Source organism: Ranitomeya imitator, chromosome 4 (assembly GCF_032444005.1).
Source record: "Ranitomeya imitator isolate aRanImi1 chromosome 4, aRanImi1.pri, whole genome shotgun sequence".
NCBI lineage: Eukaryota > Metazoa > Chordata > Amphibia > Anura > Dendrobatidae > Ranitomeya > Ranitomeya imitator.
The window spans coordinates 174,685,393-174,705,029 of record NC_091285.1 but is presented as its reverse complement, the minus strand read 5'-3'; the positions used below and the strand labels follow the sequence as shown (position 1 = coordinate 174,705,029).

General features: G+C 41.7%; 1 protein-coding gene across 1 annotated transcript in view; it reads right to left on the bottom strand.

Annotated features, from left to right (window-relative positions):
- Positions 1–19,637, bottom strand: part of NEURL1B (neuralized E3 ubiquitin protein ligase 1B) — a 75,972-nt gene that overhangs the window by 21,408 nt on the left and 34,927 nt on the right. Inside the window, exon 2 of the mRNA XM_069764103.1 lies at positions 12,485–13,045. Coding sequence (XP_069620204.1) covers positions 12,485–13,045 — 561 coding nt within the window. The remainder of the gene's footprint in view (positions 1–12,484; positions 13,046–19,637) is intronic.

Below are 19,637 nucleotides of genomic sequence, written 5' to 3'. Positions count from 1 at the left end.
GTGACATTGTCTGCGCTGTTTATATCCCGTGAAAGATAGCCGAATTCTGTGAACTCTGATACCCGAGGCTCTGTTCTTTCTCAAAGTCTGCTTTCAAATGCACACTACATTTTATGAGCCTTCACCTTTTTTTTCCCTACAAAGTAACAGTTAAGAACTATCCAGGAAAAATAATGGGATGATGAAAAAGTAAAAGAAAAAAAATACACAAAGCTGAGAATAATTAATATTCAATCTTTACTATTTGTAAATATTCAATAAGACACTGGTTTGGACTAAACAACATTAAATCAAGAGACACACACACAATGAGCGAGAGAAAGAGCACGACAGAGAGCGACCGACAGCAACAAAGAGTGACAGACACACAGTGGCACTGAGGAAGAGAGAGTGACAGAGAGCGAGAGACAGAGAGCGAGAGACAGAGAGAGCGAGAGAGACAGAGACACAGACAGACAGACACAGACAGAGACACAGACAGACAGACACAGACAGAGACACAGACAGACAGAGACACAGACAGAGACACAGACACACAGACAGACAGACACACAGACACACAGACAGAGACACAGACAGAGACACAGACAGACAGAGACACAGACAGACAGACACACAGACAGACAGACACACAGAGACACAGACACACAGACAGACACACACAGACAGACACACACAGACAGACACACACAGACAGACACACACAGACAGACACACAGACAGACACACACAGACAGACACACAGACAGACAGACACACACAGACAGACAGACACACACAGAGACACACACAGACGGAAAAAAAAAAGGAGACGGACACAGAAAGACAGAAAGAGGGGAAAAAAAGAGCGAGGCACAGAGAGAAGCAAAGAAAAAAAAGACAAGAGTGAAAGAAAAAAAGAAAGATCAAAAGAGACAAAGAAATAGAAAGCGAAAAAGAAAGTTATTTCATGTATTATTATCCCATTGAGACTATATGTACATTACATAGTTTTCAGTAACATATGCCCATTAGCATATGTTATCGGTCTCCCTCTTGCAAAACTCTCCCCGCTCCAATCTGTCCTGAATGCTGCAGCCAGGATCATATTCCTCACCAACCGTTACACCAATGCCTCTACCCTGTGCCAGTCATTACACTGGCTACCCATCCACTCCAGAATCCAGTACAAAACTACTACCCTCATCCACAAAGCACTCCATGGCTCAGCACCACCCTACATCTCCTCCCTGGTATCAGTCTACCACCCTACCCGTGCCCTCCGCTCCGCTAATGACCTCAGGTTAGCATCCTCAATAATCAGAACCTCCCACTCCCGTCTCCAAGACTTTACACGTGCTGCGCCGATTCTTTGGAATGCACTACCTAGGTTAATACGATTAATCCCCAATCCCCACAGTTTTAAGCGTGCCCTAAAAACTCATTTGTTCAGACTGGCCTACCGCCTCAATGCATTAACCTAACGATCCCTGTGTGGCCTATTTATAATAAAAAAAAAAAAAAGGTTCCTCGCATCATGTTCTCATACACTTTATGCAGTATTAGCCCTCTGTGTCTGTACTGCTACATACTTAGGCAGTTAACTGGTTCATGCAGCTTTACATGAACACCTGAGCCTTACACTATAGCTGGTCCGAATAACTAAAGCAATTGTTACCATCCACCTCTCGTGTCTCCCCTTTTCCCCATAGTTTGTAAGCTTGCGAGCAGGGCCCTCACTCCTCCTGGTATCTGTTTTGAACTGTATTTCTGTTATGCTGTAATGTCTATTGTCTGTACAAGTCCCCTCTATAATTTGTAAAGCGCTGCGGAATATGTTGGCGCTATATAAATAAAATTATTATTATTATTATTATTATTAGGTGGTGTGTTCTTTGCTTTAAGGATCAAGCAATGACCTTTGTTTGTCCAGAGGTGAAAAAACTCATTAAAATGTTATCACTATCACTTTGATCATTCAGAGCAATAACTTCAAGCGAATAATGAAGAACAGCTCACTGTACATCTTTACTGAAACTTATATTCATTGACATAAAGGAAAACAAACAATTGCACCATGTTTGGATCTTTAACTGTAAGGTGTAACCTGTCCCTATTAAGTTCCCCTGACTGCTGTTCTGGGCTCTTAGCCCCTCATGTCAAGGGTCGGAGTGCAGTTGTCTCAGCGCACAGATGTCTAGGTCTCCAGGCAGGAGGAGATGTTACCATATGAGGTAATGTAAGAAGCCTAAGCAGGAGCACATAGAAGCCTAGGAATTTGCCAGAATGATGGTCGTGGAGGTCACCACTGGCTGCTCCAAAATGGTCTGGATGTGATAATGAACACAAACCCTAGGTGTGCAGTGAAGCAATCTCATCTGATCTCTTCAGACACGGATACTGAGGAGACACAGCATTGGGAGGTTTACAAGGTCTATATTCAGTAACGTCGCTGGACGGATGATAGGGAAATTTAAGATTGTAAACCCCTCCAGGGATCTAACTATTTTCTAGCTCTATAACCTTCCCATCAATGTGATCGGCAAACATCTGACTGGACTGCAATAATAATAATAAAAAAGATACAGTAGGCAGCGGGTGACATTTCGTGCTACCTAAATGTCTGGAGAGAGAAGCCAAACACGCCACACACTTAGCACAAAGCTTCCAGCGTCAATCGAGCAGCCCGAAAGGTCACCGCTTTGTATAGAGCATCACAAAAGTGGAAGTATATTCACCAAACTGTTTCTATATTAAGGCAACCGTAGAAAAAGGGATTTTCAAAACCTCAGAAGAACGAGAACAATGTAAATTTCAGAATGTGGTATTTAGAGGGATAATGAAGGGAAACGACCTTTAATACAAGCGGTATTTCCAGCTGATCTCTAGCACATGTCAATATACGTTTTCACTCGGGGTCTATATTCTCTATACTTATTATTTGCCAGAGTTATGAAATCAGTCTGTAAATTCACCTCTGAATTGTACACTGCCGTTGAATATGTTTGTGCTATATAAATACTGAAAGTGAATTCCTACTTCCACAGGCTAATATGGCCCTATAATGCAGGAATATGAACCACAAATAAAATAAAAAAAAAATGTAATATACCAGCGCCTGCCATCACCTGAATAATGGAGCAAATGATCAACACCCACGCAGAGAAGGGGTGGTTGGGGAGGGGGTGGGGAAAGTTTGGATTCAGGGGTTATTTGTTTTATATGTCTTTTCATTCAAAACCTAATAAACAAATTTGAAAAAAAAATGATCAACACCCCAACAGATCATGTTTTCAGGGTTTCCTCAGTATTGCACAATTTCTTATGTCTTCATACTTCAAACACTACTGAGGAAATCCTGAAAATATTATCTGTTGGGGGCCACGAGGATGGAGTTTCGAAAACACTAGTCAAAGGCACACTTGTCACTTCTCATAGAACATACTAAAGGCCTTGAATAAAGGAAAGACCTCACAGAAGAGTTGGAAGTTCCTACACTGTAGATATCTCTGGGAAAGCAACGCTCCATAAATGTTTCTTGTGAGTAGTCTCGGGATGCTCGGTCACTACAAGGAGCACTAAAGTCTAAATTGTACAATCAGGAGATGGCACTGCGGTTTGGGGAAATGAAAAAAAAAAACTCCTGAAATCCTTGGAGAAAACTTTTTTTAAATTATGATATAATTAGGTCACTTCTTTGAACAAGTTGAAATCTGTGTACCTGTATTTTTCTGGGGACCCTTCTAACCTTCTTTGAGAACCACTGGTCAAAAATTTAAGGGACAATTTTCTCTAATATCAGATGAGAAAAAGAGGGACATAATTCGTTCCCAAATCAGTTTTGCCCTTTCAAGTCAGATCCTCTTTGTGAATGTGGCCGTGTTATGCCATTATATGGATTCTTTTAATTTTTCATAGTCCTCTGTCCTACAAATATCCCATCTTCAAAACCTCAAGTAGCAGAACTAAATCGTTGACGGCCTCCATACAAAGAGTGGAAGCAGGTGTAACTGGTCCTCAAATACAGAAGACCAAGCTCACTGGTCTTATACAGTCATCTTTAATATGAAGACAGTTCTAGCCATTGACCAACCTGGGTAAAAAATTTTAGGGAAATCTAATAATCCATTTTAGTCCATGTATCCAAGATTTTTACTCTTTGACAAGTAGTAGTGGGAAATTTCAATCAGAAACAAGAAGTGAAAAGAAATAACCCATGTTGCTTACTTGAATAACCTTGTAATGTACAAGGATTCCTAAATTATGACGTTTTGATCTTCGTTCCTTACTCCTACCTGGATAAAGTAGAACATCGGCTTTGCCTCTTGTCTAAATGAGGTAATTTGTTGATCTGTTATTTTAATGGTTGTATGTTTCCACGATCTTCAAACATGAATTAGACACTCCTGTATTCGGAGATAAGATGGGTAGCCGGAGTTTCTTTTGGAGGGTCAAGTACTGGACTTTCTAAAAACCCTATGCGATAGCACAGGAATGCTGTGTAAGAGGCCCTAAAGAGTCTCTTGTTTCAGATACAAGATATTCAGGAGGCAGCACCATTGATGGCTACAAGCGAGAGGCTCGACATCACAGGGGATTGTGCACAGCCATTTGCAACAGTAAAAGGAGAGATAAAAGGCTGCCTGAATTGTGCAATGCTATATATTGTCTAGGGAGCCAATTAGTACTGAAAAATAGATGATATTTTAGTAGCATTTAGGTAGGTATCTCTAGGTATACAAGGTGGTCCAAAAGTAGGTAGACAGAAAATAACATTTATTTTGATTTATTATTATAATTAATTTTTTGATTTTTTATTCTGTTAAACCAGAGAGCTATGTGACACAAAATAGTTAATAAACAACATTACCCACATGTCTACTTTACATCAGCACAATTTTGGAAACAACATTTTTTTTTGTTAGGAAGTTAAAAGTTGACCAGCGATTTCTCATTTTTACAACAACATTTACAAAACCATTTTTTTTTTAGCCACCACCTCACATTTGCAGTCAGTTTGAGCGGTCTATATGGCTGAAAATACCCAAAAGTGACACCATTCTAAAAACTGCACCCCTCAAGGTGCTCAAAACCACATTCAAGAAGTTTAACAACCTTTCAGGTGTTTCACAGCAGCAGAAGCAACATGGAAGGAAAAAATGAACATTTAACGTTTTAGTCACAAAAATGATCTTTTAACAACAATTTTTGTTATTTTCACAAGGGTAAAAGGAGAAAGTGGCCCCCGAAAGTTATTGTACAATTTGTCCCGAGTACAGTGATACCCCATATGTGGGGGGGTAAACCACTGGGCACACATTGGAGCTCGTAAGTGAAGTATTGACGTTCTGGAATGCAGACTTTGATGAAATGGTCTGCGGGCGTCAATGTTGCGTTTGCAAAGCCCCTGATGTACCTAAACAGTAGAAACCCCCCCATTTTGGAAATTAGACCCCCCAAGGAACTTATCTAGATGTATGGTGAGAACTTTGAACCCCAAAAACCATGTTTGATAAATTTCCCCCTTCATAACCCTATTACACATACTGTCCACCTACTTTTGGACCACCCTGTATATTAATAATAATATTTAGTATGACAAAAAAAACATCTGGGAAATTGAAAAAAAAACAAAAAACCTGAAACAGACAAAAAGCGCACATTGAAAAGAAGAGTACTGGAAAAAAGTATGTACGGATGAGTTATCCAGATTAAAGAAGATAATGTACAAGATACAGAAATCAAGTGTAAAGGCCCCGCAAACACACTTGTTCACTGTGGGTTCGCTTGACCCTCTAATGCGTGTGGGGGCCCCAGCCTAGTGATCATCGCCTGAAGTTGTTGATCGGGCATGTCTGATTTCAGACTGTCAATTGCTTTGTTCTCCTGGAGATAAACTGCCAGCAGTGATGCCTGTTGGGGTTTTACCATATAGAACATAGGAGTGAAGGTAGAGATGGCTGTTGGATCAGCCAAAGTATCCTTTGGCTAACAAGCATATATTACCGTATGTATGGCCGGTATTAGAATGCTATGTAATGTGGAGCTTCTTTAGGGTTGTAAAGTGGGAGAATTACATAAAATGCAGAAACAGACTGCTGAAAACAGTATAATGATATAAAGTACATGCCTAAACTAAATGAAAAGTGGTGTTCCCATCTGGGATATTTATGACATACAGTTATATGAAAAAGTTTGGGCACCCCTATTAATCTTAAGCTTAATGTTTTCCAAAAAATTGTTTTTTTTGCAACAGCTATTTCAGTTTCATATATCTAATAACTGTTGGACACATTAATGTTTCTGCCTTGAAATGAGGTCTATTGTACTAACAGAAAATGTGCAATCTGCATTCAAACAAAATTTGACAGGTGCATAAATATGGGCATCCTTATCATTTTCTTGTTTTAAATACTCCTACCTACTTTTTACTGACTTACTAAAGCACTTTTTTTGGTTTTCTAACCTCATTGAGCTTTGAACTTCATAGCCAGGTGTATGCAATCATGAGAAAAGCTACTTAAAGTGGCCACTTGCAAGTTGTTCTCCTGTTTGAATCTCCTCTGAAGAGTGGCATCATGGGCTCCTCAAAACAACTGTCTAATGATCTGAAAACCAAGATTATTCAACATAGTTGTTCAGGGGAAGGATACAAAAAGCTGTCTCAGATTTAACCTGTCAATTTCCACTGAGAGGAACATAGTAAGGAAATGGAAGAACACAGGTACAGTTCTTGTTAAGGCCAGAAGTGGCAGGCCAAGAAAAACATCAGGAAGGAAGAAGAAGAATGGTGAGATCAGTCAAGGACAATCCTCAGACCACCTCAAGAGAGCTGCAGCATCAACTTGCTGCAGATGGTGTCACTGTGCATCGGTCAACTATACAATGCACTTTGCACAAGGAGAAGCTGTATGGGAGAGTGATGCAAAAAAAGCTGTTTCTGCAAGCACGCCACAAACCGAGTCGGCTGAGGTATGCAAAAGCACATTTGGAGAAGCCAATTTCTTTTTGGAAGAAGGTCCTGTGGACTGATGAAACCAAGATTGAGTTGTTAGGTCATACAAAAAGGCGTTATGCATGGCGGCCAAAAAACACAGCATTCCAAGAAAAACACTTGCTACCCACAGCTAAATTTGGTGGAGGTTCCATCATGCTTTGCGGCTGTGTGGCCAATGCCGGCACCGTGAATCTTGTTAAAGTTGAGGGACACATGGATTCGTCTCAGTATCAGCAGATTCTTGACAATAATGCTCATGAATCAGTGACAAAGTTGAAGTTACGCAGGGGATGGATCTTTCAGCAAGACAATGATCCAAAACACCGCTCCAAATCTACTCAGGCATTCATGCAGAGGAACAATTACACTGTTCTGGAATGGCCATCCCAGTCCACAGACCTGAATATCATTGAACATCTGTGGGATCATTTGAAGAGGGCTGTCCATGCTCGGCGACCATCAAACTTAACTGAACTGGAATTGTTTTGTAAAGAGGAATGGTCAAAAATACCTTCATCCAGGAACTCATTAAAAGCTACAGGAAGCGTCTAGAGGCTGTTATTTTTGCAAAAGGAGGATCTACTAAATATTAATGTCACTTTTCTGGTGGGGTGCCCATACTTACGCACCTATCAAATTTTGTTTGAATGCAGATTGCACATTTTCTGTTAGTACAATAAACCTCATTTCAAGGCAGAAACATTACTGTGTCCAACAGTTATTAGATATATGAAACAAATAGCTGTTGCCAAAAAACAATTTTTAGAAAACATTAAGCTTAACCCCTTCCCGACCCATGACGCCACGTAGGCGTCATGAAAGTCGGTGCCAATCCGACCCATGACGCCTATGTGGCGTCATGGAAAGATCGCGTCCCTGCAGGCCGGGTGAAAGGGTTAACTCCCATTTCACCCGATCTGCAGGGACAGGGGGAGTGGTAGTTTAGCCCAGGGGGGTGGCTTCACCCCCTCGTGGCTACGATCGCTCTGATTGGCTGTTGAAAGTGAAACTGCCAATCAGAGCGATTTGTAATATTTCACCTATTATAACGGGTGAAATATTACAATCCAGCCATGGCCGATGCTGCAATATCATCGGCCATGGCTGGAAATACTAATGTGCCCCCACCCCACCAGCCCCCCGATCTGGCCGGTACACTGCTCTGGCTTCCCTCAGTACAGGGCTCCGCTCCCCCCGTGCTCTTGTCCGCTCCCCCCGTGCTCTAATCACCCCCCCGTGCTCCAATCACCCCCCCTGCACTCCGATCCACCCCCCCCCCGGTGCTCCATTCCAGCCCCCCCGTGCTCCATTCCAGCCCCCCCGTGCTCCATTCCACGCCCCCCGTGCTCCATTCCACCCCTCCCGCGCTCCAATTCCCCCCCCCCCCGTGCTCCGATCCCGGCCCCCCCCCCCCGTGGTCGCCCCCACCACATCATACTTACCGATCCAGCCGGGGTCCCGTCCGTCTTCTCCCTGGGCGCCGCCATCTTCCAAAATGGCGGGCGCATACGCAGTGCGCCCGCCGAATCTGCCGGCCGGCAGATTCGTTCCAAAGTGCATTTTGATCACTGAGATATAATCTATCTCAGTGATCAAAAAAAAAAAAAAAATAATAAATGACCCCCCCCCCTTTGTCACCCCCATAGGTAGGGACAATAAAAAAATAAAGAATTTTTTTTTTCCCCACTAATGTTAGAATAGGGTTAGGGGTAGGGTTAGGGCTAGGGTTAGGGTTAGGGTTTCGGTATGTGCACATACCGCGTTTTTTCTGCACATTTCACTGCGGTTTTACAACTGCGATTTTCTATTGGAGCAGTTGTAAAACCGCTGTGGAATCCGCACAAAGAAGTGTGTACAGCGATTTTTGTTTCCCGTAGGTTTACATTGAACTGTAAACTCATGGGAAACTGCTGCGGATCCGCAGCGTTTTCCGCAGCGTGTGCACATACCTTTAGAATTAGGCTATGTGCACACGGTGCGGATTTGGCTGCGGATCCGCAGTGGATTGGCCGCTGCGGATTCGCAGCAGTGTTCCATCAGGTTTACAGTACCATGTAAACATATGAAAAACCAAATCCGCTGTGCCCATGGTGCGGAAAATACCGCGCGGAAACGCTGCGTTGTATTTTCCGCAGCATGTCAATTCTTTGTGGGGATTCCGCAGCGTTTTACAACTGTTCCTCAATAGGAATCCGCAGGTGAAATCCGGACAAAAAACACTGGAAATCCGCGGAAAATCCGCAGGTAAAACGCAGTGCCTTTTACCCGCGGATTTTTCAAAAATGGTGCGGAAATATCTCACACGAATCCGCAACGTGGGCACATAGCCTTAGGGTTAGGGTTGGAATTAGGGTTGTGGTTAGGGTTGGAATTAGGGTTGTGGCTACAGTTGGGATTAGGGTTAGGGGTGTGGGGGGGTTAGTGTTGGAGTTAGAATTGAGGGGTTACCACTGTTTAGGCACATCAGGGGTCTCCAAACGCAACATGGCGCCACCATTGATTCCAGCCAATCTCGTATTCAAAAAGTCAAATAGTGCTCCCTCACTTCCGAGCCCTGACGTGTGCCCAAACAGTGGTTTACCCCCACATATGGGGTACCAGCATACTCAGGACAAACAGCGCAACAATTACTGGGGTCCAATTTCTCCTGTTACCCTTGTGAATCTAAAAAAATGCTTGCTAAAACATAATTTTTGAGGAAAGAAAAATGATTTTTTATTTTCACGGCTCTGCGTTGTAAACGTCTGTGAAGCACTTGGGGGTTCAAAGTGCTCACCACATATCTAGATAAGTTCCTTGGGGGGTCTAGTTTCTAAAATGGGGTCACTTGTGGGGGTTTCTACTGTTTAGGCACATCAGGGGCTCTGCAAACGCAACATGACACCCGCAGACCATTCCATCAAAGTCTGCATTTCAAAAGTCACTACTTCCCTTCTGAGCCCCGACGTGTGCCCAAACAGTGGTTTACCCCCACTCATGGGGTATCAGCGTACTCAGGAGAAACTGGACAACAACTTTTGGGATCCAATTTCTCCTGTAACCCTTGGGAAAATAAAAAATTCTGGGCTAAATAATTATTTTTGAGGAAAGAAAACGTATTTATTATTTTCACGGCTCTGCATTATAAACTTCTATGAAGCACTTGGGGGTTCAAAGTGCTCACCACACATCTAGATAAGTTCCTTTGGGGGTCTAGTTTCCAAAATGGGGTCACTTGTGGGGGAGCGCCAATGTTTAGGCACGCAGGAGCTATCCAAACGCGACATGGTGTCCGCTAACGATGGAAATAATTTTTCATTCAAAAAGTCAAATGGCGCTCCTTCCCTTCCGAGCCTTACCATGTGCCCAAACAGTGGTTTACCCCCACATGTGAGGTATTGGTGTACTCAGGAGAAATTGCCCAACACATTTTAGGATCCATTTTATCCTGTTGCCCATGTGAAAATGAAAAAATTGAGGCAAAAAGAATTTTTTTGTGAAAAAAAAGTACTTTTTCATTTTTACGGATCAATTTGTGAAGCACCTGGGGGTTCAAAGTGCTCACTATGCATCTAGATAAGTTCCTTGGGGCGTCTAGTTTCCAAAATGGGGTCACTTGTGGGGGAGCTCCAATTTTTAGGCACACGGGGGCTCTCCAAACGTGACATGGTGTCCGCTAAAGAGTGGAGCCAATTTTTGATTCAAAAAGTCAAATGGCGCTCCTTCCCTTCCAAGCCCTGCCGTGCGCCCAAACAGTGGTTTACCCCCACATATGAGGTATCAGCGTACTCAGGACAAATTGGACAACAACTTTCGTGGTTCAGTTTCTCCTTTTACCATTGGGAAAATAAAAAAAATTGTTGCTAAAAGATAATTTTTGTGACTAAAAAGTTAAATGTTCATTTTTTCCTTCCATGTTGCTTCTGCTGCTGTGAAGCACCTGAAGGGTTAATAAACTTCTTGAATGTGGTTTTGAGCACCTTGAGGGGTGCAGTTTTTAGAATGGTGTCACTTTTGGGTATTTTCAGCCATATAGACCCCTCAAACTGACTTCAAATGTGAGGTGGTCTCTAAAAAAAAATGGTTTTGTAAATTTCGTTGTAAAAATGAGAAATCGCTGGTCAAATTTTAACCCTTATAACTTCCTAACAAAAAAAAAATTTGTTTCCAAAATTGTGCTGATGTAAAGTAAACATGTGGGAAATGTTATTAACTATTTTGTGTCACAGATCTCTCTGGTTTAACAGAATAAAAATTCAAAATGTGAAAATTGCGAAATTTTCAAAATTTTCGCCAAATTTCCGTTTTTATCACAAATAAACGCAGAATTTATTGACCTAAATTTACCACTAACATGAAGCCCAATATGTCACGAAAAAACAATCTCAGAACCGCTAGGATCCGTTGAAGCGTTCCTGAGTTATTACCTCATAAAGGGACACTGGTCAGAATTGCAAAAAACGGCAAGATCTTTAAGGTCAAAATAGGCTGGGTCATGAAGGGGTTAAGATTAATAGGGGTGCCCAAACTTTTTCATATAACTGTATGACCTGTATGCCATTAGTCAAAAAGTAGAAGAACAGCGCTCCATCGAGGTGTAGTAATAGAAAAAAGGACTTTATTCCGCCATAATGCAAACGACGATTCGACCACCAATAGGTCTTTGTCAAGTATACTTGACAAAGACCTATTGGTCGTCAAAACGTCGTTTGCATTATGGAGGAATCAAGTCCTTTTTTCTATTACTACACCTGGATGGAGCGCTGTTCTTCTACTTTTTGATTGTCCAGACTATCCAAGAGGGTTTCTTGGACTTGGAACGGGCGCCCCAATTCAGTGAGTGCTGTCAACCTCTCTTTATGTAATGTATGCCATTAGTGTCCGATAGATGTTAGTCCTGCTGCAGAGACCCACAGCTTTCTTGAGAATGGAGAGGCAGCCATGCTTGTGATGCTCTCCATTTATTTCTATAGAAGCTCCAAAATAAATGGAATCCCATAATCCAAACTGTCCAGCAGATTCACCAAATCCCAGTCTTACTGTTGGAAAAAAATGCTCTAAAAATCAAGTCATTTCAGGAAAGAACAAAAACAGTCATGGGATGAAAGCTCAAAAGCTATAATTGCTGTACACTCGGTGGTGACCAGTTAATGAGCTTATGAGTTAAATAACACCCCATTGGCATCACCTAAATGTGAGCATAAATGTCCTCACAACAAGCAGTGCAGCTGTAGTGCCAACACTTGCATCAGGACTTTATTGTGATCCTTGGGAGGCAATATGGACTGCCAACTACCTGGCAAACAGATGGTTCCTTTTATCCTGGCAAGGAACTTTTCTATAAGAGAAAAAGTGACTCATTCTGCTTTTTCCAAGAACAATGGCTCTTGCATAAAATAAGTAGTGCAGTGGTGCATAACGTTCTGAGTGCACCAGCTTTTACATATGATGTAAAATCTGCAATGGCAATAATATAGGATGTTCCAATCAACAAACTAAGAAAAGCAAAGAAAAATAGAAACAATTTACCTAGAATTTGTACTTCTTGGGTGATTCCATAGACATCAATCAAAGCCCACAAAGGACTAGATACTTTAACTCCACAATGAAAAAGAATGGGATCCTCATCATTGACACTGTAGAAAACTCTTCCTTGACGATCAACCCAAAACGCCAAAATATTGTCCCTTTGAGCAAACCTCTCTGGTAAAGCTTTTGCCCAATACCCAGGCCGAGTAACAAGGTCAGGACAAGCATACTTGGGTATATCTTCAGGTTTCATCTGAGCTGGGTCATGAATTGTGAATCCAAACCGCAGAGCGCCGCTCCACCCATGGTGAACAGACACCAGCTTCAAGCGGACCTTTTCATACAGATTGATAGGTCGACTAGTAAAAGTGATCCCATTACAAAAGCTATTGCGCCGGATGGCTTTTCTTCCATGAGTGTCCAATCGGATATTTTTGCCTTTTGTTTGGCAGTGAAAGCGTGGAGACTCTGTTCGGGACAAGACAAGTCTCCTTTCCTGACCACAGTGGAGTAATGTGTAACAGGGTCTGTTGGCCACTTGACGGTTGTGATGGCTTGTATCTGTAGAAGAAATACAAAAAGGTTATAAGAATAGTTCGGAATAGTAATAGTCAACATATTTTTGAGAATTACCAATAAGCTACAATATGTCGAAATAATAGTCTTAGAAACGATTGTCCATCCTAAAGCTCATGGTCACTTGCCGTAATTCTCCGAGCAATCGGAAACAACCTCGTCTGTTACTCCATCCTCATGCAATTCACCATGTTTAAGAAGCCCACTTTTGTTTTTCTTTAATTCATGAACATAAGAGAAAAATTAAATGTCCCTCTCGAGGATTAACTGGATGGAAGCTGGGTTTTACTTTCCTATCCACAACCCTGAGGATCAGAGCCGCTCTTTTGTTAATGGAAATCTGCGAGAACCATTTCCTTTATAATATAGGACGTTGTGTCCAATCAAAGACCCACTGTTTGGCTAACATGTTAAAGACGACAGGTAATGTAAATTCAACCCATTGGAAGTTGCGTGCTGTTCCTCCAGCCTTTCCTTCCTTCCTGGGGCCTTCGCATTGGAAAGGTTTAACCCTTTCATCTGGTACGACAATTGTGTGCAGCTGTGTTATTATAAAAACTATAGACAATGATTTTACACATTATACCAATGACGAACAGGAGCAAAGAATTTACTTTTTTGCAACACTTGATACAGGATATTAAAAAAAACAAAACTCAATATCTTGTTCTATAATCTATATATATAATTGTCTAAGGGTTTTTCTTTCTGTCTGTCTGTCTGTCTGTCTTGGAAATCCCTGCTCTCTGATTGGTCGAGGCCGCAAGGCCTCGACCAATCAGAGACCGGCACAGCATCGACGTAGAAATCCCGCGTCTCTGATTGGTCGAGGCCGTCAGGCCTCGACCAATCAGCAACGGGCACAGCGACGATGATGTCATAAAGGACGTAGACATCCTGCGTCTCTGATTGGTCGAGGCCGCCAGGCCTCGACCAATCAGCAACGGGCACAGCGACGATGATGTCATAATGGTTGCCATGGCGACGATGATGTCATAAAGGTTGCCTCGACCAATCAGCAACGGGCACAGTCTGCCGCGAATTATGGAATCATCATTGTCCATATATTACAGGGACATGCATATTCTAGAATACCCGATGCGTTAGAATCGGGCCACAATCTAGTTTATTCAATAAAACCCTACAGTCAGTCATTCTACAATGTTTTTAGTCATTTGTACAAAACCATTTATAGGATTACAAATGACTTAGATTTATCTCCACTTAATGGTTTACAGATTGTTTACTCTAACTTCAGCAAATTTTATTAACAGCTTTTGAAATACAGAATAAAACAAGCAAACACAAAGATGGATGACCGTGTCATACACTGAATGGCAGCAACGAAGGTCAATTCAAGATGAATGTGACTACAGTGGTGGGTGGTCCAACTCGCTTCCTAATCCTTAAAGTAGAACGCCTGGTTTTTTTTTTACTCATCCAAACATAGTTCTGCGACAATTAACCTATTTAGTTGCTTTCTCTTTTCATAAAATCCACCATCACAGATACTAACAGGAGACAAGCATCCAACATCCGTGCCCAGGAGAGAAAGGCCATACAGTCTCTGAAAACCAACAAAAATCATAAAACCTGCTGACAAGGGAGGTGCAATAGTCATGATGAACACATCAGACTATATGAGGGAAACAGACAACTTATGGACACATGCTACTACAAAAAAATTGGAGGACTACATAGGACTATTACAAGGAACTAAACAAGTTGGTATCTTGTCTGCCTGACAAATCCACAAGAGCTGATGACCTGATACCAGAAAGTCCAAGAACAGGGACATTCTACATGCTTCCAAAAATCCACAAATCTGGAAATCCAGGAAAACCGATTTCATGTGTGGTCACCCTTACTGAGCAGGTATCTCGATGGGTAGAGGGTATTCTTAAACCAATGGTAAAGGATACACCTAGCTTCACTCAGGACACAACTGACCTATTGAATAAACTATCAGCAATAGGTCCTCTACCAGAAGGAACCATCCTGGCCACCATGGATGTGGAATCTTTGTACTCCAATATCCCACACCAGGATGGATTAAATGCCTGCAAATTCTTCATGGAAAACACAGGTACTGATGCGGATTCTGTGGCGAAACTTATAAAATTCATCCTCACCCGCAATGGGAAGTAAAATGGCTCCACAGTATGCAAATCTTTTCATGGCCAAGCTTGAAAGCGACTTTTTGTCCTCATGTCCCATCAGGCCTCTGGCCTACTACCGCTACATTGATGACATTTTAATCATCTGGACGGAGTCTGAGCCACAGCTAAAGACGTTCCATGAACAGTTTAATCAATTTCATCCTACCATCAACTTGACACTCTACTCCTGCACTGAAATTAACTTTTTGTACACCATCATTAAGCTGCAGAACATCCCTGTATCGGAAGCCAATTGACCGTCCAAAATGCCTTAAAATAGGACAGTTTCCATCCAAAAACACATAAAAAAAGTCTATTGTCTACAGCCAAGCCATCAGATATAATCGTACAGTATATGTTCCAACCCCCATGGATAGGGATGAAACCCTTGGTCGCTTTAGAAAGACCTTTTTGAATCAGGGCTACCATCCAAGAACAATTGAAAACCAGATTACAAGAGCCACCAGAATATCAAGGAATCACCTGCTACATTACAAAGCTAAAGAAGAAAATAACCGGGTACCTCTAGTGGTTACCTACAATCCAAATCTGGAGGTGCTAAGGGGAGCTGCACGGAAATTAAAACCTTTACTACAAAAAGATGCCCACTTACAATCCATTTTTCCAGACCCCCCACTACTGTTTTTTAGGCAGCCCCCAAATCTAAGAAGAATCATTGTCAAGAGCTCCCTGTCCTCTCCAACAGCTGCAGGTACCTTCCCTTGCAATCAGAAAAAAATGTAAAACCTGTCTATTTATAATGACCACGGACAAGATAAAGATCCCCAATTCACATCAGGACTACAAGATACCAGGTACTTTCAGCTGCGTCACTTCTAATGTGGTGTACCTAATTATTTGTACTAAATGTCCAACTGGGGGTCTGTATGTAGGGGAGACAGGGCAGAAACTGAGAACAAGAATGAATTCTCATCACCATACAATAAGAGAAAAAAGAATGGATCTACCTGTGGCAATACATTTCTGTCTCCCAAATCATAGCATTATGGACATGAAATTACTTGTATTAAAAGGTAACTTTATGTCTATTTACATTAACTAAGGAATTTGCTTCTCATCTTAACAGAACCAACCCAAATCAGAGGACAATAAAACATTTACACTCCTTATCTATGAACTGTTCCAATATTTATGGACATAACTGTTTATCACTCACATAATGGAAATTCTGCTTCACGTAACCTGTCTTATCTATAGCATTTTTCTGTGATGTGTTGTACATAAATGTGTGATTCTTCAGAATTTGCTTTAGTCTATGCCTGATGAGACGTGAGTAGTCTCGAAAGCTTGCAATTTGTTACAATCTTTTCAGTTAGCCATTTAGGCTATGTTAAAACGTTCAGGAAAGTTTGCAGAATTTTCCTGAGCAAATCTGGACTACTTTCGCAGGAAATCCGCTTTTTTTGTGTTTTTTTGGCGGATTTTTCCAGAGGATGCCAATGCAATAATATAGCGACAAATCTGCGAAAATCCGCAAAATTAATGAACATGCTGCATTTTTTTCCGTGATGCGTTTTTTCGTGGAAAAAAATGCAGCATGGGCACGAAAATTGCGGGATGCATTAAATTGACGGGATGCTTAATGTAAGCGTTTTTGCAGCGGAAAACCGCCGAAAAACTGGAACATGTGCACATAGCCTAAAAAGGTATCAAGCAATGTGGAATCGATTCTAAATGTTTTTGTATTAAAAAGGTAACTTCAAATCTCAGAGAGACAGAAGGGTCTGGGGACATAAGCTGATAACTCCGTGCAGGAAAGAATGTGTCGCACGGATTTATGTCTTTTTACATCAAATAAGGAATTTGTTTCTGAGACCATGTGGGGTCATCACAACAGAACCAGACCCCAATCAGATGACAATAAAACATTCACATTCCTTATCTATGAACTGTTCCAATATTTATGGACATAACTGTTTATCACTCACATAATGGTAATTCTGCTTCATGTCACCTGTCTTATCCATGTTTTTTTTTCTGTGCTATGATTTTCTGATTTTTAAGATTTCTTTTAGTCTATGCCTGATGAAGAGACTTGAGTAGTCTTGAAAGCTTGCAATTTGTTACCTTTTAATGGCTAACTGAAAAGATGGTATCAACCACTGAGGACTCAATTCTAAATCTTTTTCTATCCACTGGCTAACACGGTACCAAGATATATTTCTTTCCTGTATCTTTTTATTCTGAAATTCATGATATACTTCTCTTCAGTTAGGCTATGCCATCACATGGCTTTATGTGCTTTGAAAGGGATCACCTATCTCAGACAATAGAAGTTCCTGCATGATGAAATTGCATGGAATGTACCACTGAAGTTCTCAACGACGGGTTGACAGAAGGCGGATATCACAGATAATGATGATGTCTGCTCAGTGCTGGTCACAAATGTAGGAGATCACGGTTTAGTATCCCTTAATGTACACTCAAAATCCATTCGTTTATTTAGGAGTTTATACGGGGAATGATAATCACAATGTCCTCACAGCAGACAGATGCTACTGGCTCTCATTGATGCATTATGGGATGTATAACCGTGCATAAAGGAATAACACGCTATCAAGATGCAAGACTGAATGGAAGAAGAGAGGAGATCGAACTTTATGGAATCAAGTACATCAAGTGCAGAGTGTGATGGGCAAACAATTGGGAGTGCAGATATTAAAGAATAAAAACTGGGAGTGCTAGGGTTTGTTCAAGACTATTATATTTTATTATGGGCTTAAAAACTAACAGGCTGTTCTATCCAGCGCTAGCACAGAGCGGTCGCCGACCACTCCTGCCAGCAATTCAACTGCTCCACGTCAACAGAGCAGATTTTCTTCTTTCGGGCTGCTCTGTCGTTGGCAGTCACACTGTCAAAAGAGTGGAGAGGATGGGAAGCCGCTGCTCTGTAGCCTTGATGCCAGCGAAAGACGCTGAATTGCCAGAGGAGTGGTCTGTGACCGCTAGTAGACATAGGAGCCGCGCACTACAAGCATGTAGTTAACAGCTACCTGCCTGGCAGTTCTCAGGTCTACAGTATAAAATGTATAAAATATATATATATATATATATATATATATATATATATATATATATATATATATATATATATATATATATATATATATATATATATATATATATATATATATACACACACACAGTGGGGCAAAAAAGTATTTAGTCAGTCAGCAATAGTGCAAGTTCCACCACTTAAAAAGATGAGAGGCGTCTGTAATTTACATCATAGGTAGACCTCAACTATGGGAGACAAACTGAGAAAAAAAAATCCAGAAAATCACATTGTCTGTTTTTTTAACATTTTATTTGCATATTATGGTGGAAAATAAGTATTTGGTCAGAAACAAAATTTCATCTCAATACTTTGCAATATATCCTTTGTTGGCAATGACAGAGGTCAAACGTTTTCTGTAAGTCTTCACAAGGTTGCCACACACTGTTGTTGGTATGTTGGCCCATTCCTCCATGCAGATCTCCTCTAGAGCAGTGATGTTTTTGGCTTTTCGCTTAGCAACACGGACTTTCAACTCCCTCCAAAGGTTTTCTATAGGGTTGAGATCTGGAGACTGCCTAGGCCACTCCAGGACCTTGATATGCTTCTTACGAAGCCACTCCTTCGTTGCCCTGGTGGTGTGCTTTGGATCATTGTCATGTTGAAAGACCCAGCCACATTTCATCTTCAATGCCCTTGCTGATGGAAGGAGGTTTGCACTCAAAATCTCACGATACATGGCCCCATTCATTCTTTCATGTACCCGGATCAGTCGTCCTGGCCCCTTTGCAGAGAAACAGCCCCAAAACATGATGTTTCCACCACCATGCTTTACAGTAGGTATGGTGTTTGATGGATGCAACTCAGTATTCTTTTTCCTCCAAACACGACAAGTTGTGTTTCTACCAAACAATTCCAGTTTGGTTTCATCAGACCATAGGACATTCTCCCAAAACTCCTCTGGATCATCCAAATGCTCTCTAGCAAACTTCAGACGGGCCCGGACATGTACTGGCTTAAGCAGTGGGACACGTCTGGCACTGCAGGATCTGAGTCCATGGTGGCGTAGTGTGTTACTTATGGTAGGCCTTGTTACATTGGTCCCAGCTCTCTGCAGTTCATTCACTAGGTCCCCCCGCGTGGTTCTGGGATTTTTGCTCACCGTTCTTGTGATTATTCTGACCCCACGGGGTGGGATTTTGCGTGGAGCCCCAGATCGAGGGAGATTATCAGTGGTCTTGTATGTCTTCCATTTTCTAATTATTGCTCCCACTGTTGATTTCTTCACTCCAAGCTGGTTGGCTATTGCAGATTCAGTCTTCCCAGCCTGGTGCAGGGCTACAATTTTGTTTCTGGTGTCCTTTGACAGCTCTTTGGTCTTCACCATAGTGGAGTTTGGAGT